Source organism: Malaclemys terrapin, chromosome 13 (genome assembly GCF_027887155.1).
Source record: "Malaclemys terrapin pileata isolate rMalTer1 chromosome 13, rMalTer1.hap1, whole genome shotgun sequence".
NCBI lineage: Eukaryota > Metazoa > Chordata > Testudines > Emydidae > Malaclemys > Malaclemys terrapin.
This window is the reverse complement of record NC_071517.1, coordinates 12,468,398-12,495,565: the sequence shown is the minus strand read 5'-3', so window position 1 is coordinate 12,495,565 and position 27,168 is coordinate 12,468,398. Positions and strand designations below refer to the sequence as shown.

The 27,168-nt window shown below is 40.9% G+C and overlaps 1 protein-coding gene across 4 annotated transcripts in view; it reads right to left on the bottom strand.

Annotated features, from left to right (window-relative positions):
* The window catches only part of SPAG9 (sperm associated antigen 9), a 107,147-nt gene that overhangs the window by 53,069 nt on the left and 26,910 nt on the right, over nucleotides 1-27,168 (bottom strand). For 3 of the 4 annotated variants that reach the window (XM_054046713.1, XM_054046712.1, XM_054046714.1), the window contains exons 3-5: nucleotides 22,221-22,291; nucleotides 8,356-8,450; nucleotides 2,681-2,834 (exon numbers count right to left, since the gene is read on the bottom strand). In XM_054046713.1, the coding sequence (XP_053902688.1) occupies nucleotides 2,681-2,834; nucleotides 8,356-8,450; nucleotides 22,221-22,291 (320 nt within the window). Of the gene's footprint in view, nucleotides 1-2,680; nucleotides 2,835-7,462; nucleotides 7,688-8,355; nucleotides 8,451-22,220; nucleotides 22,292-27,168 lie in introns of those variants that run through there. The other variant, XM_054046715.1, reaches the window with a different exon arrangement.

Below are 27,168 nucleotides of genomic sequence, written 5' to 3'. Positions count from 1 at the left end.
GTTATCGTTGTATGTGAAATTATGAAGTTTGGCTATGTATGTGTTACTGAAACATGTGAGGTTGAAAGCACGCACAAGCAGCCCTCCAGGTACAACAGTAAAATGGCCAAATAATGTTAATGGCTTATTGAGGAAATGCACACAAGCACAAGGATTACCCCATGAACTGTATACAATGGAAACCTCTCAGAGATAGCACTACACAATGGGAGCTATTTGAACGATCACAGCAAAAGAGCTTTCCAGCAAATGGGAAGAAGATATAAAAGGGGGACAGTGACATCATGGGGTGGACTCTCTCTCTCTGCAACAACACACCTGAAAACACCTGAGGAGCAACACCTGTGGGAAGTGATGGTCCCAGGCTAGAAGAATCTTTAGCCTGTGCATGAAAACCTGGGAAAGCCAAGGCAACTTGTGCCTTAAGAATCTACCAGCCTGTTTATCACTCAGGGTGAGAATTTGCTAATTTATACCCTACCTATCTAGTGTCTTAAGCTCAGTTGCATTTTGTATTTATTTATTTACTAAGGTAATTACTTTGATCTGTTTGCTATCCCTTATAATCATTTAGAATACCCTTTGTTTCTCTAAACCAGTTTGAAATTCATAAATGGGGATAAAAAGCTGTGCATATCCTCCTCCACATTGAGGGAGGGAGCGAATTTCATGAGCTTACGCTATACAGTTTTCTGTGCAGCGCAAGACAATACAATGTTGGGTTTGCATCCCAGAGGGGGAGTGCACTGAGTAACAGGCAATCCCCTAGCTGAGTTTTCTCATGCAGAGCTGATTTCAGTGTCTTTCTGCAGCTGTACACATCCCTATGTGTGCGCGCGCTAGAGGCGGCTTGAGGGCCTGGCTCAACAGGACAGTGTGAGGGAGGCCAGGCTGGTGGAATGGGCAGGCTCAGTGGTACCCCAGTACATCCAGTGGCACGCCGAAGGGGGGTGGGGGAGCGCCATAGCCCTTTCTAATAGGATAGGAGAAAAGGTTAGCCATGTGGTATAGTCTCAGTCTTGCTCTCACTTCCTGGACTGACAGAGTGATGGCGGTAGTGCACACAGTCCATCACAGAAGGAGTGTCTCACGAATCCAGTAGTTTAGGCACCTGGTTTTTAGGCCAATTTAAATTATCAAAGGATCAAGCATCTAGGGAGCCTTATTCTTCCAAGAAACTGTTGGAAAGCACATATTTGGTGAACTTGGATTAGAGGACAAACCCTGTGGGCATAGCAAACCCCACCGGATTTATGATCCTCATATTCAGGCACTAACAATTAAGGTCTTCAGCCATTTCAATAAAAAGAGCCCAAAAGTTAAATAGTGAGTAACAGAGTTAAAGAGGACAACCTCTGTCATTCCATTAATCAGATTTCTTCTTCCTTCTGAAATGCTGTAATCAGATGGTATCTTGACAGAAAGCAGCTGTAAAATCAGACTATCTGAACTAGAACTGTACAGTTCTTTCCAAATTGTATGTGAGGCAGAAAGCTTATTAGTTCTATAGAGGCTTTGAGATATCAAAGTCCTTTTGAATGCTCAAAAAAAAATTACATTATATAGTTTTAATCTTCCCAAAAGACATCTAAAGAGGGAAGGGTCATTCAGATGTTCCTTCATCTTTTTATGGCACCAGTACAGGATTATATTTAAACAGATCAAGGGGAGAACACCTCAAATTCATTTGGTATTTTTAAAAATTTATAAAAAACCCTTTCAGGAATCTCATACTAAAATTAGAACTATTTTCGTCCTCAGAGACACATCACTGAATATTAGATGTAATATTTTAATTTTAAACTACGAGCACTAGAATTACACAAATTTTATATACAAATATACACATGTATGTCACAGTACTTGAATACTCAGTTTTTCATCCCATAGAATATTAAATTCCCAAAACTGTTTATACCAGGGGTCTCAAACTCAATTTACCTTAGGGCCAGTGCCAGTCCTCAAATCCCCCCAGCGGGCTAACATCCTGCCCCCCAAAAACTCCACCCCCCACTGGGTAGGGGATTGGGGTACAGGCTCTGGGAGGGAGTTTGGGGGCAGGAGGGGGGAGGGGGTGAAGACTCTGGGAGGGAGTTTGGGGGTGCGGTGCTTACCTGGTGCTCCAAGGCAGGGCGGGGGGGCCTCCACGTATTTCTGCCCCCAGGCACCACACCCGCAGCATCCCATTGCCCTCAGAGGTACAGCTGGAACGAGCAGGCAGACGCTGCTCAGTTCCGCTGTGCTGCCGGGGCCCCTAAGGGGGGAAGTGCCCGGGGGTGGCAGGTGGGGGCAAGGGAGAGATCCGGCTCCAAAACTGCTGGAGCCCCGTGGCTTGGGAGTTTGAGACCCAGGGTTTATACGGTCTATCCAGTCTGTAAATACTGGAATTGCAGGCCTTAAAATTTGTTACCTATTTAGAAAAGAAAAAGATCTCTGAAATAGCAGGAGACAGATCTTGCATTCCCACCCCATGTTGGAAGTGCAGCCCAAATCCCCATTCACTGAGCACACACAGTTCCTTTAAAATACAAGACTCGCTCAAAGTCACATGCAATAACTGATGCATTGAGGAGTTTATATAACCGGAGGACGACAGTTCAACCTTTCCAGTAATGTAGTTATCACCGACAATGTACTGAATCCATAAGATGCAAAACAAACCTGAAAACCAATAGCTCACCTTTAGGCTGGTGTGGGAGCGTGGCTGGCTTAGCTCATGGAATTTCCAGTGCTCTGACCCAGGTGTTTCCCCTCCTTCTCTTTGAGTCTCAGGTGTAAGCAGTGCATCTCCTGGAGGTAATGGGAAGATGCCCAGTGATATAGGACGCTCTTTTCTGTTTGAAAAAACAAAACAAAACCAAATTTCATGAGCTTCAATTTCACACACTCACTGCCTATGCTATACCTGCTTCTGAATATGGCAAGGAAACAGAATTTAGATTCAATCATGCATACTGTATTTCCCATTATACACACATGCAAGTATACACAGTTTGCATTATTTTACTTAGTAATTCCTCAGATTCTGCTTATGTATTCCAAAAGTTTGAGTACTTTAGACTGATTTAACAGATTCCAGTTTTGAACTTTGTGCAGCATTTATGCTGGACATCCCATAGTAATTCCAGGTGGAGAAGACTAAAAATTTCAATATGAAATAATTGTTGGACCATGAACATCAGAATCAATGTTTTAAAAGTCTAATTTTCTTCTTTAATTCAGATGAAGCACTAGCAATCCAATTGCATTCAGAAGCTACGTTTGAAAATGCATCTCTAATTGGCTCAACTGTTGTACAGCACCACAACTTCTGTAACGATCAACTACTAAATCCAGACAAATCTTTTCTACTTTCCCCTCCACTTCAAGCAAAAACTCCTTACCTTGAAGTCTAACTCATATCTACTCTTAAAAGCATTTCACATTTACAAGTACAGTTTGTACATCTAAAAAGTACAGTTTGTACTCTGCTTAGCTGTATGTTTGGGTGTGAACAGAAAGACCTGTTATTAGAACTGGAGGCTCTGAAAATTAGGGGACTATTTTTGGAATGGACTAAAATTAACTTTACAGCTTAGTTTGTAGGAGAGAAACTATACAAAACCACTTTTCCAGTTAAACATTCAGATCTTATGGTGATATCACTGAAGAGTTTTCAATCTTGGTGTGCTTAGATAATTACAGTTCCCAAATTAACAAATATGAGATGCAGGAAGCCTAAGTTGAGATATGAATTTAGATAGCCTTTTTAATACAGAGACAGAGATGTCAGCAGTTACAGAATTAGCTTTTTTTTTTAAATCATCAATAGTACCAATATTACATAGGGCACTGAGAAAACTGGTAGCAGAGAGGTCTGTCAGGGGCCCAGGAGGAAGTTCACGGATGGTTTTAATCCTCATATTACCTGTCATATTACCATAGCTGGCTATTCTATATTCAAATGTTAAACTAGATAATACAATCAAAAGTAACCTAAAATACACCAGAAAGCACACAGAATTCCACAGACTGGCATGAAGTGGGTCCTATCTCTCCCAAGATCCTTGGGCTATTTGGAAAAGGGTCCTTTGAAGTATTTTGAAGTGTTGGCACCTGTGTATGGGAACACAGCACCAAAAACTAAATATTACTTTACAGCAGAGAAGCCTAGTGAAAGCCAACAGATTTCACCCTCCTCTTCATGGAGAAGACAATTTGGGAGACCCCAAAGACTCATCTCGAAGAGCCTTCCCAAAAATCCCAGGACTGATACTGTGTCCAGTGGTGTGATCACAATGAATAAGGCCAGATTATATCTGGGGAGAAACAAAAATGTTTAGAAAGTCATCTGCAGAATGATGTGGCCAGCTCTGTAAAAGAATGTCAGTGTCTGACACTTAACTGAAGAAAGTTAAGATGAAGCAAAACATTTGCTTGGTCAAAACAGCATAATCCAAAAAGTATGTGCAGTTAAGCACTACTGCCAAAAGTAAAACCATTGTTAAAGCTAGAGATAAGTTTACCAAAGGTAAGAGGTAGAGACAGTACACAATGACTGCAGAAAATTGAGCTTTGCACTACAAAGCAGGTAAAAGTATAGTCCATAAACTAGTGGGCACCTCTGAATGAGAAAACCAAGGTAACGGTTTTCACAGTGATTATGGAGACTCAAGTCTATAGTATTGACTTGTAAAATGGCCAGGGCCCTATCTACATTAGCCAGGACAACTTCATGGTCTGCTAGCAAGACCTGTGTTGCAACACTAAATGTAGCCAAGGGAAGGTCCATGCTCCTATGCAAAGGGGGCGAAAAAAACTTAAGTAAAGATAGTCAAGAAGTGCTTGTACTTGGGGCCCAAGAAGCAACAGGTCCTTTTGAGAACATTCACTATGTCTGGATAATAATTTTCTCAAGAGATTAAAAACTTTTAGGAAGTTAAGGAAAATGCCTGAACAAGCACCTTGTGAGTACCAATATAGGAAAGATCATGACGTACAAGGTAACATCTGCATGACTAAATATGCTGTTAAAAAAAATAAATAAAAAAAATACCAAAGATTCTGCACTAGGAAACTAGTACACACAGGAGATCTCTGGGTAGGCTCTTAACCAATACAGGAAGACAGCTGGACATTCAATCAGCATTAATACAGTTAAGCACAGATAATGTGAAGCAAATGAAAAAAGCAAAAGTAATCAAGGCCACATAGATAAAAAGTATTGAAATGGTCAGGTTATGCTGGAACAGTAACAACTTTGAAGAAAAAAACCTTACTAAATAGTTGCAGAACTAAACAGAAGTTTTTTCTACAACAGCAGGAGTCCTTGGAATCTATTCAAGTACTTCCTTTGTTTAGCATTCCCACATTTCTAATACATGTGGGGGGTGGGGGGGGAGATACACATACTTAGTTCTCATTTCAAGTATTTATTTTCTGGAAAAAAAATCCAGTGCCAAAAATCAAGTTGGACCCCTTTCAGTTTAAAAGACAGCTCACATTAAAGCATGCTCTGTGAGAGGACCTTAACTTTGGAAACCATCTTCTGAACCAATGGTCCAAAAAAGGCCAGATCTGTTTATCTTCAGGATATGCTGCAAAATCTTCTATACAGGCTTTTAAGGAGCGGAGTTTAATGGGGGAGAAGATTATGGACTAAGAAGGGAGATGGGGAATCCTCAAAGAAAAATTCTTTCTTCAGTTGGGCTCACTTTGTTTGGGGGAGGAGAGGAAATTAGCTGGATTGTCATTTTTAAAATTATAGTCACCTATAGTAAATAGATAGATGTCTTATATGTACGATATCAAAATCAAAATCCATGCAAGGGAGAGGTCATTAAGTTCTAAGGGTGTCTGTCTTCCCTTCTGACAAGCAAGATCTTCTCCCACTAAAAATAGGGTATACATTTGTTTGTTGGTGGGATGGGGAAGAGTCCCCCTTTCAGTTTCCAAGAAATATCTGGAAAAATGCCATTTCGCTGAATTAAAGTCAGACAGTATAATTTACTTCCTAAACAATAAAAGTATTTATTTAGTCTTTATTTCTTTTAACAGTGGCTTACTGAAATATTATAGCTTTACTAAGTATTTTTGCAGCCACTCTACATTATATCTTTTTGATTACATAAATATTCAAGTTAATATATTATTATATATTCAAGACCATAATGCTTTAACAATTTTCTACAATTTTTTTCTTCACACTAGCTAAGAAAATCAACAGCACAGCCTTTAAAAAGACTGGCTTATTTACATACTAATATAGTTCTAAAAGTTAACCAAAAGGCTCTACTAAAAAGACAGCACAATTTCTGAGAAAGACTTGAAATATAAATATTAACTTGAAAAGTGATGACATGCTACTAAGAGATTATTTCTTTACACTAATGCTATCAGCTAGATAAAGTGTTAGAGTTCAGACTTTTTAAACCTAAAAAAATAAAATATTTTGCTTTACTTTTAAGGTATAAGGCCTTAGTAATTGATTATTCAATAGTAATATACTACCCTATTTGTCACAAAAGAGAAATAAAAAAATAAAAAACCCACTGAAGGCGAGAGACCAAACCCAGGCCATGTGCTACATTTATTCTTTTAAAATAATCTTCCATTAGAACTAATTTTCTGACAATCACATTTTTAACAAGTATACAAATTTATTTAAGCGAGAGTGACAAAGAGTGATTAAAGAATGCCAAGTTTACAAGTTTGAAAGATCACATTTTAAAATGTGGCCCATTGTATTTCATTTAAAACTAACACTAAAATGTGTCAAAATGATTTTCCCCCCCTTTTTTGTACTAATGCAGATCGGCTAATACTCTAGGCAACCAGGACAAACAGCACATAACTCAAGGGAGGAAAGAGTTGTTTGATTGCCATACAAGTAGAGAGATAAAGAGGAGAGGATAACATTTGACTGAACAATAGTGAATAGGCTCTTACAGCTCTAATACCCAAATAATGAAAGATTTTTCTTTCAAAGTATTTTAAATGATCAAGCAGTATTTTTTTAAAAGCAAGTGTAATGTAAAAAAATACTGAAATAATTATATATTTGAACAGAGCACCCATTATCATATGCTGTATATAAACTGGGTAAATGAAAGGCCTAAGCCATCGCAAATTTAGGACTATAATATTTGCTAAATACCTTACAACACAATGAGTGCAAGCTCTGTCTACAATGTTTAACAAAGCACCTCTATTCTGCTGGCAAGTTTGTGTCAAAGAGATTGATTTAACAGCTTTCTAAAGGAAAAACACACTGACTGACCTTGTAATTACTTTAAAAAACCACCAATGCAAATTTCCTTCAACAATTTAAAAAACTGTGCCTTGCCTTAGTCTATGAATACTAAATATACAGGACTTCAAACCTGCACTTGATATCCCGTTGCCTCTTTTTTAGATCGAAAGATGAGCAAGAATGAGGAAGATAACAAAGAAAACAAGTAGGGGGTTCAGTAGGTCAGAGTACCTGAGTATCCTTGGTAGATTCTGCGTCAGAGCTGGCACACCAGTAGAAATAGAAAAGTGCACAAGCAGCAACACAGAAAGAGATACTAAGATAGCTGAATTAATGACCACCGCCCCGCCAACGAAGCCAAACACAAATAGCAGCATGCATCCAGGACTCATGGCGCTGCGCTGGCATGGTGAAACGCCGGAACCAAGGCTACACAGACGACGAGGGTGTATCTTTGTAGTGAAAGTCTGTCATTCAGCTGCTGCCACAAAAACAATGCCATCAGCAGCAGATTTCCACTCTCTCCTGCAGCAGCTCCAAACCAATGACATCACTTCTCTCCTCCCCCACCTCCATAAACCATAGAGCTGCTGCTCTTAGCATCTATGCAGCAACCCAGAGAGACAGCCAGCTTATTACCTATTCTCTCCCCCCTTCCAGAGTTCATTGGCAGAAAGCTTTGAGATCTGCATAATATATTCACATAAAGCTCTCAGCACAAGCAGACATTTAGACATGTTCCTTTGCAAACCTGTGTATAAAGCAGCAGCAGCAACGCAATATTCTTTAAGTATTTTTAGACTCTGGTATTGCTGCTGTCTACTGTTATTTTGAAATTATCCATATCCTAAAAGAAACCCTGTCTAAATTTATAAAAATGTATGCCAAAATTATTGCCCAAGACCAATGTACAGAGTATATATATCAACATTTAGTGTTACAAAAGCAAGTGTCCCCCCCCCCCCCACTGATTTCTATACTATTCTCCTACTGCATTCCAATCAACTGACAAATCTTTCTGATTCAGCCAAACTGTTGTTGTAGGATTAAAGAACAGACAGTCTTGCAAACATACATGAATGGATTTTTCTTTCATTTCAGAGAAAGAGCATAATAATGCTTACCTAATTCTACCGTGTGTGGTGGATTCTAGCAGATCACCCCCCGTTAGTTGATGAAGTTTCGTTCTTTCCAAGTGTTCCATATAATTGTGAATCATCTGTTTAAAACAAAATAGAGATACTGTAAGCAATATTAAGTATCATTTAAATGTATTGCAGTAGTGTATTTTACAGCCAATATTGTGCACCACTTCGCAATCCTCCTCTGCATATCGGAAAAAAGATACTAGGAGCCCACTCCATTTTACAGTTCAGAGTTAATTTCTTTCAAGGAAGTAAACAAATGTTAGCAAAATATTTGACTTTTATGGCAACCAGTCTGAACTTAGATCCTTTCCTTAAAATTTGAGCGTTAGAGAAAGAACCTTAAGTCATTTTTCAAAAATAAAAATTCAGTTTCACTTTAATCCCCTTAAACATATTCCTATATTCATGCACAGGCAATATTTGAATAGCAACACAAGTGTACATGGCATTTCAGACAGAATTCTGCAACTAAGTGTCCATAAATAGAAATAATGAAACCCCAATGACTGTACCCTGCTGAAGTTTAAACACATCCCAGGCTTGTGTTATTTCTTTGAATGAATGGCAACTAAACCTTCTATATTCAGAGATATTAAGTATGTATAAAAACACACAGAAACTAGTATTATATGTTGTATTAACACTTAATGCAATAAAATGTTACAGTATATAGCAAAAACCAGCATCTATCTAGAATAGTCACCAAAATAAAATGAAAATATTTTAAAAACTATATTATGTTTAAGTTTTGAGCAGTTAGTTCTTTTATCAAAATGTGGCCTAATCTACTAGTTAATACATTAAGGAAGAACATGTTAAGTGTTTGGAATTTAAAGAAAACTGAAGTGAGATTTGATGTGTGTCTCAGGCTTTCCTTTGCCTTCATGTAGTCTGGTCAGATAATTCTTTGTAAAATACTGGTTAAAATTCCCCATCTACACCAAACTGCTACATAATGAAGATAAATATCAGACACCAGAAGACTGAAAACAGACACTGAAAAACGTCACTGTGTAAAAGCAGAACTTCCTTTGACTCCGTTGAATAAATTAGAAAAAAGCAACACCCAAAATGACAGATAGACACAACAATTGCTCATTGTCTTGTTTTTTTGTTACCACATGTATGGTCTTTCAAATTTATATAGCTTTCTGAAAATAAAATCAGTGTTGAATTTTATGTTCTTTAAATGTGTATTTTTGGTAGAACATAAAACAGGAATAGGTATATACCCTGCACATAGTACAGATATATATTTCATGTTTTTATTCAGTGAGGGTTTATAAAATTGCAAACATGGTGATTTCTTACTGAACCAAGTATTTGTAAACAAACAGTTAAAGAAACAGCCAAGCTATTTGAGCTACAAATGTACTATTAACCCATTTTATGTGTTTTTAAGTAGCCTTCTGTAAAAAGACAGAGTTGCATTATTTGTAACAATTATTTCACACCTTGGATAAATATAAGCCAATAACCAGAACCCTTACTAGTTCATTAAAATCTGATCATATCTAGGATATGCTGGGTCTAGATTTTGACCTAAAAAAAATAAAGGAACATTGGCTGGTTGGTATCTTAGGTAGTACCCACCATAAACTGATGGGCGCATTATCAATACCTAATTTGGCTAAAATTTGATCAACCCCTTCCTTCTGTTACCATTTCCTCATAATTTTGCATACATACTTTCCCTTCCCTCCTCCACTCCACAGGAACAAGTTTTGTACCTGCAAAATGAGGAAGAAATAAGACATCACAAAAGGCAAGTATCAGAGGGGTAGCCGTGTTAGTCTGAATCTGTAAAAAGCAACAGAGGGTCCTGTGGCACCTTTAAGACTAACAGAAGTCTGAAGAAGTGAGGTTCTTACCCACAAAAGCTTATGCTCCCAATACTTCGGTTAGTCTTAAAGGTGCCACAGGACCCACAAAAGGCAGTACATTTCAATTTTAAGCTTGTGAGTACAGTAGTTAGAATTTTTTTTCTGATCCTTTTAAGATTTATCTTATTTTATCCTTAAGGTTTTCATTATTAAGTCATGCTATTCTAGCTAGCATTTCACAGTCATTTAGAACAATGCTTAATCTTCAATAGCATGTGTGCTGTTACACTGGAACACAATAGGGTTTTATGAATCTATCAAGCCAATCAGGAGCATGAGGCATAAGGCTGAGTGAGATTAGAGTAGTAATGATCGAGCAGTCAATTTTAAGAAATTTGTTTAAATGATAATGGTCATAATTGAAAACAGGCATTAAAACTACAATAGTATATAATGGCAGATTTTATAACGTTAATGCTTCATCATAACCATCATTGTGCAAAGCACCACAGTCACATCAAAACGAACAGTAAATACATCACACGAGTCACTGACCAGCAATCTTCCTCCACATTTTTCATGCACACCTGAGAAGTGTACCATACTACATCCTGTCCAGCCAGTCAGCCACATCATCAAATCACATTTGTTGCAGGCGCACCCTGCCCCTGGTCCTTACAAAACTTGCTTTAGCTATCTTCCTCCACTTATAATCCTTGACGATTTTAAAATACCAAGAGACCATAGACATTCAAGCCTTCTGTACAATATGGTTCTGATTGCATTTATAATATAGCCTTAGTAAATTTACCAGGTCAGGCCCAAGACCATGGGATGTTGTTCAGAAAAGAACATCTGCTGGGAAGACAAGAAGTGCACTTCACCAAGAAGAGGAAGAGCATCTTCACGCACCAACTTGGCAATCCAGTGAGGAGGGCTTTAAACTAAGTTCAAAGGGAGCAGATGACAAGAGCTCGCAGGTAAGCATAAAAATATGACCTTAACAAAAAGCTAGATGGAGGTGTGTGTGTGGGGGGGTCGTCACATGGAAAATTACTTTAGGGTCATTCGAGCAACAAGAGGGAAATCAGTGGGGGAAATCTGATCCACATCTTGGATGTCTATACAAATATAGAAGGAGTATGGGGAACAAACAGGAAGAACTGGAACTATTAGTACATTAGCTAAATTTTGAGTTAATTGGTGCCAGAGACTTGGTGGGATATTCCAGACTCATGACTGGAATATTGGTATAGAGGGGTATAACTTGTTCAGGAAAGACAGGAAGCCTAAAAATGGAGGTGGTGTTGCATTATACATCAAGAATGTGCATACTCGTTCTGAGGTGCAAAAGGAGGTCAGAAGCAGACCAGTTAAGAGTCTCTGTGTAAAGATAAAAGGGGGTAAAAAACAGGGGTGATATCATGGTATGGCTACTGTAGTCCACCAAATCAAGGAGAGGAAGTGGATGAGACATTTCTAGAACAAACAGAAGTATACAAAACACCTGGGGGTAACGGACGACTTTAGCTACCCAGACTTCTGTTGGAAAAGCAATACAGCAAAACACAATGTTTCCAACATGTTCTTGGAATGTACTGGGGACAACTTTTCCCCCAAGAAAGTGGAGGAAATAAGGGGGAAGAGTCATTTTAGACTTGATTCTGACCTACAGGGAGGAATTAGTAGTGAATCACTCCATTCACACACACCCCACCCCCTCCGGCGCTCACTCTCCATCACTCTGTCTCCCCGACCCTCGCTCACTTTCACCAGGCTGGGGCAGGAGGTTGGGGTTTGGGGGGGTGCAGGCTCTGTGCTGTGGCCAAGGGGTTTGGAGTGTGAGAAGAAGCTCTGGGCAGAGCCTGGGGCAAAGGGTTGGGGTGTGGGAGGGCATATGGGATGCAGGCTCTGGGAGGGGGCTCCCACCAGGCAGCACTTACCTTGGGTGGCTCCCGGTCAGGGGCGCAGCAGGGCTAAGGCAGGCTCCCTTCCTGCCCCGGCCCTATGCTGCTCCTGGAAGTGGCCAACGCACCCCTGCAGGAGGACGGGGGGCACGTGGCTCCACGTGCTGCTCCTGCCTGCAAGCACGTCCCTGCAGCTCCCATTGGCTGCAGTTCCCCATTTTCAGCCAATGGGAGCTGTGGGGGTGGTGCTTGCAGGCAGGAGCAGCACACGGAGACCCCGCTCCCTCAAGGGCTGTGGGGGGTGTACTGGCCGCTTCCGGGAGTGGAGTGGGGCCAGGGCAGGCAGGGAGCCTGCCTTAGTTCTGCTGTGCTTCCTGACTTTTAGCGGCCAGAGATTGTGATTGACTGGCAGAGGCTCTAGGATCAATGACATACGGTTGGTGATCACTGATCTACATATATAGGCTAGGAGGTTATATTTACAGGGCTAAATGGTTCAATATATCCTGTCACACTGACATTATGATCCTTTATTCACCATTACCATTTTTTAATCAAATATTTGTAAGTTATTCATTAGCATCTCATTAGGAAATTACATTATAGAAATGCTCCTATGCTGCACAAGTTTGAATAAGAATCCTTCAAAGTCACTGGAATAATCCAAGATTAGTCATCCTGACCAAAGGTTGCCTGTCTCCTTGTCACTAATAGATTTGTTTCCTCATAGTGTCTTTGTATGCTGGAGACTAGCAGAAAAGTCATTCACTTAAAAAAACAAGCACCCTACAAGTTTATTGAAAAATAAGCAAGCCAACATACACTATCAAGATTAAACCATTAAATAAACTATTCTTGCAGGTCAGAGAACCCTTCCTGTGTTTCTCCAGGAAATCCTGCATTAACCCAGCCCACTGCTATCAACCTCTTAGTGTTTTCTCTAGGAGTTCTGATATTCTTCTGAGATTACTCCTCCCCCCTCCATCATCTTAAAAAAAAAAAATTCTAACTCCTCAAGTTTTCTACACTTCCTGTGTTTATTTTAAGAGTGGATCTGACTAGAGGCAACGACTCCCTCCTCAGCATTATGTTTGAGATGTAACAGATTACTCTTTAAGTGTTACAGAAGTCTCGCATTAGACATTTCATCTTTAAAACATCAGTAGAAACTTTTGCCTTCCTTCACCTCTCGTTATCCCTTCTTTTTGTAAGAGTTGCACTCCAGATTCTATTCAATTCCTCATGACTTCCTAGTATTGTTAGCTCAGCATCCTGTCTCCAGATCCCATGAACATTCTTGACCAGGTCCAGTTGTCCAAATGAAGCCAGCCATACTGTTTTAATAGATAACAGGCTGCTCATTCTGGTCATGATTTTGTGGTCAGGTGCACCATTTGAGCAGATCTTCAAGAAGGGGTTAAGTCTTCTTCAAGTTTTCCAATAATAGCACTGACCAGAATCATCCCCTGATAATTCAGGCAGGTCTAATTTCTTCAGACTTCCCCAGCAGATGTGTGTGTCAGTCAGCTCCCTGTCCTAACAGTTACCTCTCCTCTCTTGATAGAATCCCTCTTAACACAGCCAAGTCTCTTTATGCTTGCCAGTTCCCAGGCTTTGGCCCTTCTGGACACAGCCAGTCCTGCAGGCTCAGCACAAGGTTGAGCCAGACTCCTCAGAGTCAGTAACTGTCATTGTCCCATCATACAACCATGAAGTGTTTGCTAAAGTGTTTTATCTTGAGCTGACTCTTCTCTGCCTGCTTGTTTTCCTTAAAATCCCTAACCAACATAGTCCTACAATAAACATCCCAGTAAGCTGGTTAACATATAGTATACAGTATTCATATATTACAGAGCAGCTCCATTTCCTTCATATACTGCATGTACTCCTTCCAGTCTGCAATATTCCTGTGTCCCAGATAATCCACTTTAATCTGGCATTTCTATTTTAGCAGAAATTTAAGAGATTTCTGCATCCTGTCACAAGGATGTTCTTCTAAGCATAGTCTGCACTCTAATGCTAAAAGTTATGCACCCATTGAGCAGAAATCTTATCTGAATTTAAATTAAAAGCATTCTTCCCATTAACAATGATTTCTGCACAGATGTATGCCAATTAAATAAGATGACGCGGATCGCGGCTATGGTAACATTCCAAGGCACTAAGCCCATTATGTATACATTACATTAAAATTAATATTCAGAAATATTATAACACAAGGTCATTTAAATCTTATTTGGAACACTTTTTGGGAAATAAGTATAGAGTTTTATTTCAATTAGATACATATGATTGGTATAACTCTGCTTTGCCAAATTTGTAACTAAAAAGTTCTCTGCATTTCTTCTATGCTAGCCATCCTCCTGGCACTAGGACTGTTCAGGATATTTGTTTATCTGAATGAGCTTGACAAAGTATATTCCAAATGCTAAAGAAATGCTCACTGTTCGGTCACATTTTATCAGACAGAAACAGTGACAAATTTACACGGCCCAATTATGCTTCATTAAACTAAGCCAATACTCACTGTCAGGGGAAAAAATATATATATATCCTGTACAGTACCTCTATGTTTTCTAAAGAAATGTTTCCTTATAAACAGGGAAGGTATTTGGGAATTGCTATCAAACCATCTTAACTATACATCATTTATAGCACGCCACTTTTGTCCAAGCGAATTACAAATTTTGAGACGTTTCTTCAGCTGTTTGTTCACACAAGTTTTTCCTTCCCAGCTTCCCACACAAGAGGTAAGGAGAAAGCGGTCTTTGTGGCTTGACTTTTCAGTACAGGAATATCCTTACTTCAGTACAGGAATATCCTTTTCTTTGTTGATTACAGCTATTAGTGTCATCAGACCTTACTTACAAATGCTATTGCAAGCCTGAAAGGTTAGATTTCCTATTTACATAGAAATGCAGGTGAATGAAGTAGTACAGCAGTTCTCAAATTGTGGGTCGCGACCCCATTTTAATGGGGTTGCCAGGACTGGTATTAGACTTGTTGGAGCTTGGTGCCTGAACCCCACCATCGGGGCCGAAGCTGAAGCCCCAAAGGCTTCAGCCCTGGGTGCTGGAGCTTAGGTTACAGGCCCCCCTGGGGCTTTGGCCCTCCCCCTCCCCCGTGAGGGGGTCGGGGCTCGGGTGGGCTCAGGCTTCAGTCCCCCCTCCTGGGATCATGTAGTAATTTTTTTTTTTTTTCTGTCAGAAGAGGGTTGCGGTGCAGCAAAGTTTGAGAACCCCTGAAGTAGTAGATTGTGTAGTCACGAACTCTAAAAATATTTAAATCTATCATTCCTTAAGTTCCCCAGCATCCCTCTTCTCTGTTCTGGTTCATGCATTGCACTGACAAGTCTACTGTACTCTATGCATTAGCAGCAGAGAGAAATTTAGTAGAATATTGACAGTATATTTCAGTCTGCTGCAGAATTATTTCTGCTTTGAGCCGTAATGTCAAAAAGAGGAAAGGATACGAGAACACACCAGTGAATGAAAGATAGGAAAAAACCTAGACAAGCCTGATACACTAAAAAGTGGGATGAGGAGAGCAAGAGAAAAAAGGGCAAGGGGAATCAACAAACAGTAAAAGGCAGAGGACAGTCGCATGGTTTAGATCGGCGGTTCTCAAACTGTGGGTCAGGACCACAAAGTGGGTCACGACCCTGTTTTAATGGGGTTGCCAGGGCTGGGGCCAGGTGATGAAGCCAAAGCCCAAGCCCCACTATCTGGGGCCGAAGCCTGAGGGCATCATCCTTGGGAAGTGGGGCCGAGATTACAGACCTCCTGCCTGGGGCTGAGCCCTTCAGCTTTGGCTCTCTCAACCCCCCAGGACAATGGAGCTTTGACCTCCCCACCCAGGGTGGCAGGGATCGGGCTGGCTCAGGCTTCGGTCCCCCTTCTTGAAGTCGTGTAGTGATTTTTTTTTTATTTTATTTTTTTTGTTGTCAGAAAGGGGTCACGGTGCAATGAAGTTTGAGAACTCGTGGTTTAGACAGCTGTCAGAGCTAATACTACAAGCTTCAAACGCTCCTTTCATTATTTGATCAACTGACAGGAAAAATCAATTGTTATTTCAGTAAGCATCAAGGATTATTACTTGCAAAGACAAAGATGAAGTTGATTAAAGAAAGAAGAAAACTATTCTTATTTAGAGAGATGAGTAGAAGATAAGTTCCTCAAGCAAATATTGTGGTGAAATCACTCAGCTGAATCAGAGGTTTGATTTCATGCTACAGACCCTTGAAGGCAACTTCAAAACTACATTCAATCTGTAGAGTGATGTTATCCAAATAATTTTACACTAAATGAACAATGAGGTTACCAGAGCAGAACTGAAACACTAGGAAGGGTAGTGAAGGGGTTAGACAATAAGAAAATGGAGAAAATTCAAGGGAGAAAATCTGATATCACTCTCTTTTCGTTCTATCTGGTTTCTCTCAGTTTGAATCCAACTCCATCATGATTCTTTAAACAAAATAAAAAAATACATGTGAATAGGACAGGTGAAGATGGACTCGGTCTTATACTGACATGACAAGAACACCTATGAGCCGCAATATAAAGAAGCAGGTGAGGTATGAAAAGAAGTTCATGTTTTCCAAGATTCCTTGGTGACCCTGTAATGGTACTAGAAAACCCTACAAATTAAGAGACTACAAATTAGTACCCTGTTATTTCCTCCACTATTATGTGTATTGCAGTAATGCCTAGAGGTCCAAGCCCATTATACCAAGCAAAGTATACACCGTATGAGAGAGCCTGTTCCAAACATGATAATCACAAAAGTTTTTCTCTCTTACTTAATTGGCCTCTCAGAGTTGGTAAGACAACTCCCACCTGTTCATGCTCTCAGTATGTGTGTATATAAATCTCCTCAATATATGTTCCACTCTATATGCATCCGAAGAAGTGGGCTGTAGTCCACGAAAGCTTATGCTCTAATAAATTTTAGTTTCTAAGGTGCCACAAGTACTCCTGTTCTTTTTGAGTTGTATGTGTTTCTCTCCACCCCTTGTCTGTTGTGTGTATTTAGCCTCTAAGCTGTTTGGAACAGGCTCTCTCATACGGTGTATACCTTGCTTGGTATAACTTCTTTTCATACCTCACCTGCTTCTTTATATTTATATTATTTATATTCTTTAAATTTGTTAGTCTCTAAGGTGCCACAAGTACTCCTGTTCTTTTTGCGGATACAGACTAACACGGCTGCTACTCTGAAACATACAACACAGAATGAAAATGTGCAGTTTGGCAAATGTCACGTACGATTTTTATAAAGGGTCTGGGGAGTATTAGGTTGTGAGAAGTTACTAAAAAGAGAAAGCCAAGGCAAAGAAAGGAGGGGAACATGGAGTGACACCTAAGTGAAAGTGACTGGAAAGGAGTAGGCTAGAGCAATCAGTCAAAAAGCACAGCACAGGAAACGGAATGCCCAGAGTAAAAACTGAGGAAGAATTGTGACGAAGGGCATGGGACAAGAACGAGCTGCATTAAGTCCTTTTCCTTTGTGGTAGAAGATAGTCACCGCAGTGATAATAAAATCTAAGGAAACAACTTTCCCCACCCAAAAGAGTGCATTTTAAATTGTAGAAATGTTTAGTAAATTATTTGAATAAACCGAACCTGCATAGCTTGTTGTCCGTTTTGGAAGAAAGTCTATATAAAAAACAAGATATTCCAAACATTCTGTTAGAGTTCATTAAATCAAGTTAAATTGATTATACACATTTGTTGATCTCTCTTATAAATGAAGAAAAACTTAAACCTTTATATTAATTTCTATTATGGTAATGTCTGGAGGCCCCAGTCAGGATCAGGGCCCATTGTGCTAAGTACTGTACCAATACAAAGAGACATGGTCTCTGGTCCAGAGAGTTCACAATTTAAACAAGCAACACAAAGGACTGCAAGAAAGTGATTCAAAGTCTGAACATTTTTTTAAATATACCACATATATCTTATAGGCAGGGCTGGTTGCACCTCCTATTAAGCTTGTTTGTCACTTCCCATTACAAAACCCTGTTTTCAATTGCTTATAACTTTACCAAACTAACCATTTGGGCTGAATTTTTCTATACCATGGGTCTGCCTTAGTCTTAAATTTTTTAGAAAGTTTCAGCCAAAACAGTTCAGCTGTATCCAAGAATGAAACCAAGGGGAAAAAACTGCAATGTTAAAAATAATCCTGATAATCTTTACTAAGACTCTGCAGCACTCCTGTGCTTTGGAGCAGAGGTGGTGTCTGTGTCAGGGATGTACCTTTTACTGTTCCACCCAAATCTGGCCTCTGAAAAAATATCAGTTCACATATACTCAAGTAGAGAAGTGCTAGAGTTTAACAGCTAAATTCCTGAAGAATCCATGCTCAATGAGCATGCTCCAGACCCTCAGCTCCTAGTGCTGGATAAAAGAAGCATGCACCATCCCCACAGAGCATACTCTATTCCCAGAGTGGGGCCAGGCTGAGAGCAGGGAGCCTGTATCTCCTGCCTTTACCCTCTCAATGACACCCTGCTGGCACCTAGGCAGCCATCTGACTCAAAACGCAAAGGAAGTACTGAACTGCGGGGGAAGGGAAGGAGGCAGGATATTGGCCTAGAAGGGGATGGAAGAGAAACTGACTACAAATTGATGGGGACTAGAGCTGGCTGAGCAAAAAGACTGAACGGAGAGGCAGGAGAGGGTAAGTGGGTATTGGTTGGGCATCAGACCAGAAGCTTTGGGAAGAGGGGACACGGACTGGCCAAAGCAGGAATCAGTGTGGGAGAAACAGGAGACAGATCTGACAAGGAGCGGGAAAGCGAACTGGGACTGGCTGGGCAAAGAGACTGGGTCAAGGAGCTGGGTGAGAGGCAGTGGAAGACAGACTGCTTGAGGAGCCTGTAGATGAAGACTGAGAGCCAGTATGGGGAGGGGAAAGACTGGAGGCCAATGAGAGACATGACAAGAATAGGTTAAAAGGGACAGGGCAGAAGGGGACAAGTTTTGATTGGGGATGGGGGAGGAGGGCAGGAGGAAAGACATGCAGAAGGGACAGGGCATAGGGGATTAAGACATGAAGAAGGGTCTGTGGCCACTACAATCGACTCCAGAGCCTGGAATAGCCTTGGAATATTCACAAATGGGCAGTAATGTGACAAAACTGTTGTGGACAGCAAAAGACGAGCCAAAATTTGACATTTAACTGGTTTTGATGTGAAGTTCATTTCCAAGGATTTGTTCAGAAATTTACAACTCAAATTCAGCAGCTCAACAGATATCAAAGTTCCGGTTCTGTCTGGGAGACAACTTCTATTCAGAACCAGAAAAACAGGCAATGACGTCTACACAATCTGTTCAGAAGGATAGTCTGGCCTACTCGTAACAATACGAAAGGAGAAATTAAGACTTGTAGATACTAGTCTTAGCTGTACCACTGACTATCCTCTGGGCATAATTCTGCATTCCTCACATACCCTTAACTTCAGAAGCTACAAAAACTTCCCAAAACCCACATCATGGGATCCCACAGTGCTCTGTCTTAAGTCACCTCTTCTAGTCTATTTTTTTTTTCCTGTTAAGCCTCTTATTTCCTTTACTTTCTCATCCCCACGAAGAAGCCATTCAGTCCTGTCTTGATTTTTCCTCTCTACAGCTATTTCCCTCCTGGTTGGTTCTTTCTGGTTCTCTTCCTTTTTTTTTTTTGGTCGGCTTCAGGATTTCAATGAGCGGTTTTGGATGTATAATACAAGGACTGGGTACTCACTCTCTATTTTCCTGTCTACTAAATGTATGTCAAGTCTACCTCAGTACTGTGAGGCTAATTCTTAAAAGCACAGAGATCCTTACATTAAATATACAATATAAATTCAAACTACTATTATAGTTTAGGGTCTCAAGCCATTATGCTCTAAGCCAGGGGTCAGCAACCTTTCAGAAGTGGTGTGCCGAGTCTTCATTTATTCACTCTAATTTAAGTTTTTGCTTGCCAGTAATACATTTTCATGTTTTTAGAAGGTCTCTTTCTAAAAGTTTGTAATATATAACTAAACTATTGTTGTATGTAAAGTAAATAGGTTTTTAAAATGTTTAAGAAGCTTCATTTAAAATTAAATTAAAATGCAGAGCCCCCCAGACTGGTGGCCAGGACCCAGGCAGTGTGAGTGCCACTGAAAATCAGCTTGCGTGCTGTCTTTGGCACGCGTGCCATAGGTTGCCTACCCCTGCTCTAAGCTTTGCTAAACTAAACTAGTGGCAGAAACAGTTACCTACCCTGTAGTGTTCCAATTTCTCCTGTTTCACAATTTTAAGTTCAACTAAGTCTCATTTAGGGGTGTTATTTTTCTGCATTAAACAAAATATTTTTCTTTGGGAAAAATATTTTATGGAAGTCTACATACATTTATAGCCTACTACAATAGACAAGAGCTATATTAACATTTATACACTACAATAGTGTAAACGTATATTTAGAATAATAAACATGGATTTCTGAAAATACAGTTTCAAGGATACTATATTTGATCATACATACTTCAAAATTTTGTGCACAACTTGTAGGCTCAAATTTCCACATTAAAAAACAGGTTAATTAACAGCTACAGAACAGACTAAGGGTAACATTTTCAAAAGTGACTTTAGGCATTTAGGAGCTTAATTCTAAATGAAAGCCAATGGAACTTGGGCTGCTAAGTGCCTAAATCATTTGTGAAAATGAGACTAGGGCCAAATTTTAAAGGTAGTTAGGCATTGCTATGCTCAGTGTTGCAATCCCCAACTGATTTAGGAGCATAAATCTCATTTTCAAAAGAGATTTAGGAACTTAGGAATCTATATCTGCAGACAGCATTGCAATGCCTGCATACCCTTAAAAATATGGGCCTTAGGCACGTCTGAAAATTTTATCCTAAACTTTTAAAATTAATAAAAAATTTCGGTAAAATCTTTAGAACCCTAACATAATTGAATTTTATTTTTAAAATTTGGACTTTTTTTAAACATAGTCGAGATCTTGTTTTGTACTGTTTGAAAGCCCATAAACATCATGGTTCCAGCTCCTGTGAAGCTTTCGTTCCCTTTCTGTTACTCATTGTCAGTGTTGTGATGCCTCATACGCCACCTAACACATTCATATAGATGAAAACTGCGCTAATGTTACACATAATCAAATGTCATGTTTCAAGGCACAATATTTTTAGTTGAAAAGGCCAGAACAGAACTGCTCTCACTTTGAAAGACTAAGTATTTACTACTGCTGGAGAGCTAAGAAAGAACAGGAGCAGTAAAAGGGCTGGAATCAGAAAATAAGAGGACCAACAAGTAAGATTCTCTCAATACCAGAATAACATAGCAAATTTAGTTAATTAAATGTACTCAAATTAAAGTTTTATTAGACTGAAATATTCCCACATACACATGAACACTGGGCCAGCTAGGATCCCTGCCTGCACTAAGAAGATGACCCTTTGCTAACAGTCGTTCAGTAACAAGCCTCTTTCACATGGTTTATAACTGTTCAACTGCAAGAACAGACCACGCTGAGAACAATTTTGTTCCGTCTCAAGTAGCAGTTACTATTAACAGTTGAGAGAAAGAATGAAGGGAAACTCTCTTCAGACAATGGTTGTCAGCACTAAGTTGATTTCCTAGGGTAAATGAACTCTCAAGGAAGAAAGTGGAACCACTGGCATTGTGGAAAAAGCAGTCAGAACACCAGAAATAAGCGGATTATGTTACCTTTTTATTTATTTGTTTGCAGCTCATTACATTTGCTTTGAAAAATCGTTTTGGTGCATGGGAACTACTGAGGATGCTCATGTTTCAACAAGGCCTGAATATGAGAGAAGTGTCGATATAATTGACAGTTTTGTACAAGGAAAGTGTTGTGGAAAACTTATGTACACTCAAACATATATGGCAAATAAAAACTAAATGCCAAATGGAGCCTGTGTACAATGGATGTTGGCAACAAAAATGTCAAAATCCAGAAACAGAATTTTGTGTACACTACTTAGCAAGCTAGAATGGCTAAAAAATTTCCACTTTGGCATTAACTGCTGTACACAGGAAGCTTAAGTTGACACATGGTGTAAATATTTTATATCAAAATGAATTAAGAGTATTTAGATACCTACCTCTGTATGTCTTGAATGAAGTGCATTGTATTCTTTCTTCAGTTCTGCCTCCCTCTCCTCAAGTCTGCTAACTGAAAAAAAAATTAATTAAGGTTAACCCAAGAAGACTCAATACCAGCTACTGAAAGTCTGATTTCCAGAGACCAAAATTGTCACTCCAGAGGTCAGGGTATTCCAATTGATGGATATCAAGCAGCAAGAGGGCACTTAATGGAGTTGAGGAAATTCAACTCTATTATTGTCCTTCTTAAATCTTTCTCACTCCCCCTTCTACAGCTAAAGAAAGCACACTCCTTCCCCTAAAGGTTGCAAATAGCCATATGGAGTTGAAACACATTTTTCACCGACAAGTTACGACTATTAAATCATCAGATTCCCAGTTAAATTTGTCCAGTATAAAATTGTTTATATTAGTTCTACCAGTTCAGATCTTTTCACACATGCATAACAAGAGAAAGTAGGAAGCAACAGAGACCCTATCACATGCTATACTGTTAATCTTGCATTCAGAGGTCACATCTATGAAGAGAACTGCAAGCTATCTATTGGCATTACCAATAGGAAGTCACACAAGATGATCACAATGGTAACTTCTAGCCTTGGAATCTAGAAAACTTTTCTTCTACATAAACAGGCTGCCAACTCACAGGCCTAAATCAAGCCTATATTTCTCCACTGAAAAGTTTTAAATGGCTGAAGCAGAGCAAATATTAAGCAGATACTCTATATTACAGTGATCTAAAGTATTAATAATTTGGCAATAACTTACAGTATTCCACATGCCATAACTGAAGTTCTTACATTTAAGAGTTCAACCCTGCACTCCATTGTATATTAAAGTAATGGTCCTGTTGATGCAAAACTAAACTTTTCATTTTTCTTTGAATGCTTACATTTGAAGACAAATGTACTGAAATTAAGTTTTTTAAAACACAACTTAGAAAATTTTTTAGCCATCAGTGCAGTCTTCATTTACAAGATTAAAGATGATAGGTTTTTTTGGTTATGGCTTGTCTTCACATATGCTACAGCAGCACCGCTGTAGCACTTTAGTGAAGACACTACAGTAGAATCACTATTGGGGCCCAGTTGTACCGATGTAGCACTGTTAGTGCAGATGCTCTATGCTGATTTTTAATTTAATTTAATTTATGGAGATATCCCATCTCCTAGAACTGGAAGGGACCTTGAAAGGTCATCGAGTCCAGCCCCCTGCCTTCACTAGCAGGACCAAGTACTGATTTTGCCCCAGATCCCCAAGTGGCCCCCTCAAGGATTGAACTCACAACCCTGGGTTTAGCAGGCCAATGCTCAAACCACTGAGCTATCCCTCCACCCCCGAGATCAGCGAGAGCTCCCCCGTTAGGGTGACCAGATCACCAAAGACAAATATCGGGACATGGGGGGGGGGGGGGTAACGTGGGGGGGCGTGGCGGGGGGCGGGGCCAAAAAAAACCCCTTCCTCCGCAAGCACTGGAGGGAGGCCCGGGAGACTCAGGGGAAGCGCGGGGCCGGGGTGAGTGAGAGCCCGGCCTGGTCCCTTGCAGGCAGGACTCAGTTGGGTGGTAGGGCGAGGAGGGGGGCGGCCCGCGGGGCCAGGCGGTGGCTGTTCTCCCCCCCGGGCAGCGGGACTCGGGAGCAGCCGCTGCTGCAGTTCCCACTGCCGCGGGGGAGGAAGCGGCCATGGCGCTCCGCGGCTGCGGCTCTGGCGCCCCCGAACCCCCGAGCCGGGGCCTGCTGCGGGGACCCAGCAGCGCGTACGCTGCGCCCAGCCCAGCCCCTGGCCAGTCGCGTCTGGGCTGCTGCCCAGCTGGTGCTATCCCGCGGCGGCCCCGGAGTGGGGGCAGCAGGCCCCAGCCCCCCCGTTCCGCTCGGGTCCCGCAGGGGAACGAACGGGGCTGGGCTGCCGATGCCTCCGCCCCGGGCCGCCGCGGGATAGCACCAGCTGGGCAGCAGCCCAGACGCACCTGGCCAGGGGCTGGGCCCAGCGTGCGCGCTGCTGGGTCCCTGCAGCAGGCCCCGGCTCGGGGGGTTCGGGGGCGCCGCAGCCGCGGAGCGCCATGGCCGCTTCCTCCCCCGCGGCAGTGGGAGCTGCAGCAGCGGCTGCTCCCGCGTCCCGCTGCCCGAGGGGACAACAACAGCCGCCGCCTGGCCCCGCGGGCCGCCCCCCTCCTCTCCCAACCACCGAACTGAGTCCTGCCTGCTCGGGGCCAGGCCGGACTGTTACTCACCCCGGCCCCGCGCTTCCCCTGAGTCTCCCGGGCCTCCCTCCAGCGCTTGCGGAGGGAGGGGGAATGGTGAGCCCGGGGAAGAGGCGGGGATTCGGGGAGGGAGCCAATCGGGGGAGGAGGGGGCGGAGTCGGGGCGGGGGGGGTGCGAGCACTTCCGGGCTCTAGGCTCCGGGGCATTTCCTTGTTTGTCCGGTTGTCCCGACCGCATGTCGGTCGGGACGCGGGACAAACAAGGAAATATCGGGACGGTCCCGATAAAATCGGGATGTCTGGTCACCCTATCCCCCGTTGGCATAATTATTCCACCTCCCCAAGCAGCGGTAGCTATGTCCCTCTCCCACTGACATAGTGCTGTCCACACTGGCACTTAGGTTGGTATAACTTAGGTCACTCGTGGGGTGGGCTTTTTCATACCCGAGCGAATTAAGTTACACCGATGTAGGTCTGTAGTGTAGACCTGGCCTTAGACCAAGTTATCTCCAAGGTTATGGTATCCCTATACCACATTTCTCTTCCAAATAGTTTATAAACTCAATGCTCTCTTTGCACTACATTTTTAGTATAAGAAGTAGAATTCTGAACAGCTGGGCCCATGTTAGAATTAGCTCTCACAATTAAAATGCTGGTTGGTTGTTGTTGGTTGTTTTTATTTATTTTTTAAAAACCTTATGGCTACCTTTCAAAATGCAAAGTATTTTAAAAAAGGAGTATTTTAAATCTGCATGCTATTGGTATGTCAAAGATATACCAAATTGATCAGCTGCTCCCCTCAACTTAGAAATGGGCTAGAAGTAAAACAAGTATGTTTTCTGTCCCAATCTGAAAAGTAACAAAGTACTGTACCAGTACAGGATCATCTACAGCTCTCAGTAGATAAAGCCAAGGTTACCCTTGGTTTTAACACTTTCAGCTCCTAACTCAACTGTAACTGGAATTCTCACACTAACTTTCACATAACAAAAAATGTAATTCTAATATTCAGTACGGCGTTAGGAAGGTTCTTAGAAAATCCTTTTTCCAACCAAAATGGTCTGTCATGGCCTTCTGCGGTGTTCACTCATGTCATTTCAATATAAGCTATTAGTGACAACAGCTATCTGTTTATTTTGGTGTCTACTTTGCCCTGTTTTGCAATTAGTTTATTCAAGGCCTTACCTAAAGTCTTGTTTTTCCCCTTTTGTTCAGCTGTGGAGCATTTTACCCCTGCCATTACAAGTTTGTCAACTCTAACTTTCTGCTTGTGGAACGTGCGAGAATATTACATTATGTATTCTTTTGATTTAGGCAAGTGCTCCATATTTTCCAGTTGAGGTCCTCTTCTTCCACTTGCCCTGTTTAAACCCCTCAAGATGATTTACAATACAGTTACCAATCTGTCTGCAGCTATAGACTCAGTGCCAAACACCACAGTATCACAAGACCTATGCCAATATTTTCTCCGCAATCTGTGCATTTCTACTATTGCCAGCGTGCTCCTGTCCTCAATATTTCTCAATGCACCATTTTTTACTGCCCCACATTTTCTACATTTGCACCTAGGATATACTTTATATAGTTACTTTATATAGATACTAGTTTTAAAATGTTCAAACTGAATAGATTCAAAAGATGTAACCATAACCTACAACTGTCTGTCCACTTTGATCAACATTACTCTCTAATCTCATCTTCCTCTTCTAAGAACATTAAGATATTTGACAAGACCTTTTGCACTCTAGCTATACATATCATACTGCTCAAAAGTATCCCATATATATATATACACCCCTATGAACCAATCTTACAATACAGTAAAAAAATCTAATCCACATAATGGCAGGCTGAACAAGAACTCTAAAATGAACTTAGCAGCAATTAAGGATATATCCTTAAAATGCAAATATAGCAATAAATACATGAACATTAATTTTGAAAGGCTTGATATAGGATGCAAGATACTTAGCTGTGCGTTTCTAAAGAAATTATCAATGCACTGTAGAGTAAAGCAGATAAGACGACTCAAATTTGTCAGTCAGAGGCAATGTCCATTCTGAACACTCAGGGAGAGAAGATAAGTGCATGGAAGCTTTGGATAAGTATCCAGAGAAAAACAACCGATTTTATTTGAAAAGCCAACTTTTGCCTACTCTATCAGACTATATGGACTATTATCTTCTAGTACAGCCGGACTACAGTGTATCAGTTTACAATCTAAGTTAACTATGCCTTGGTCAGATGGAAAGATACTGTAGAAATATTTAAAACAAGGAAGGCTGGCTCACCTTAGTTTTTCCTGTCACTAATACGTAGGACACATTTGTCAAATCAGCAGACTTAGGACTTTTAAGAGGAAAGGTCTTATGGTCATTCCCTTTTGCCCTCAACCAAATTTTTCAGGTGCTCAAAAATTGCCTCAGTCCAAGCAAGCAGTTTGGAAATCAGGAAGTGCAAATAGCATTGCTAATTGGCTTCATGTTATGGGAGACCTGTTCCCTTCCTTAGAAACAGTTTCCAAGTACACTGAAATAGCATCAGGACCTAGATAATGCTAAATATTAACTAATGATGGCTTGGATTTAAAATTTTGCTTTCCAGTGCTGGTGAGTAGAAGATTATATTCACTGCAGTCACAGCTGGGGATTAGCACAGAAAAACACACTGATACAAGTTTAAGTCCTCTGACTTATATGTCTTAACTAGTACTGGCTCATAATGATCCTCCAGAATTCACTAGAGGT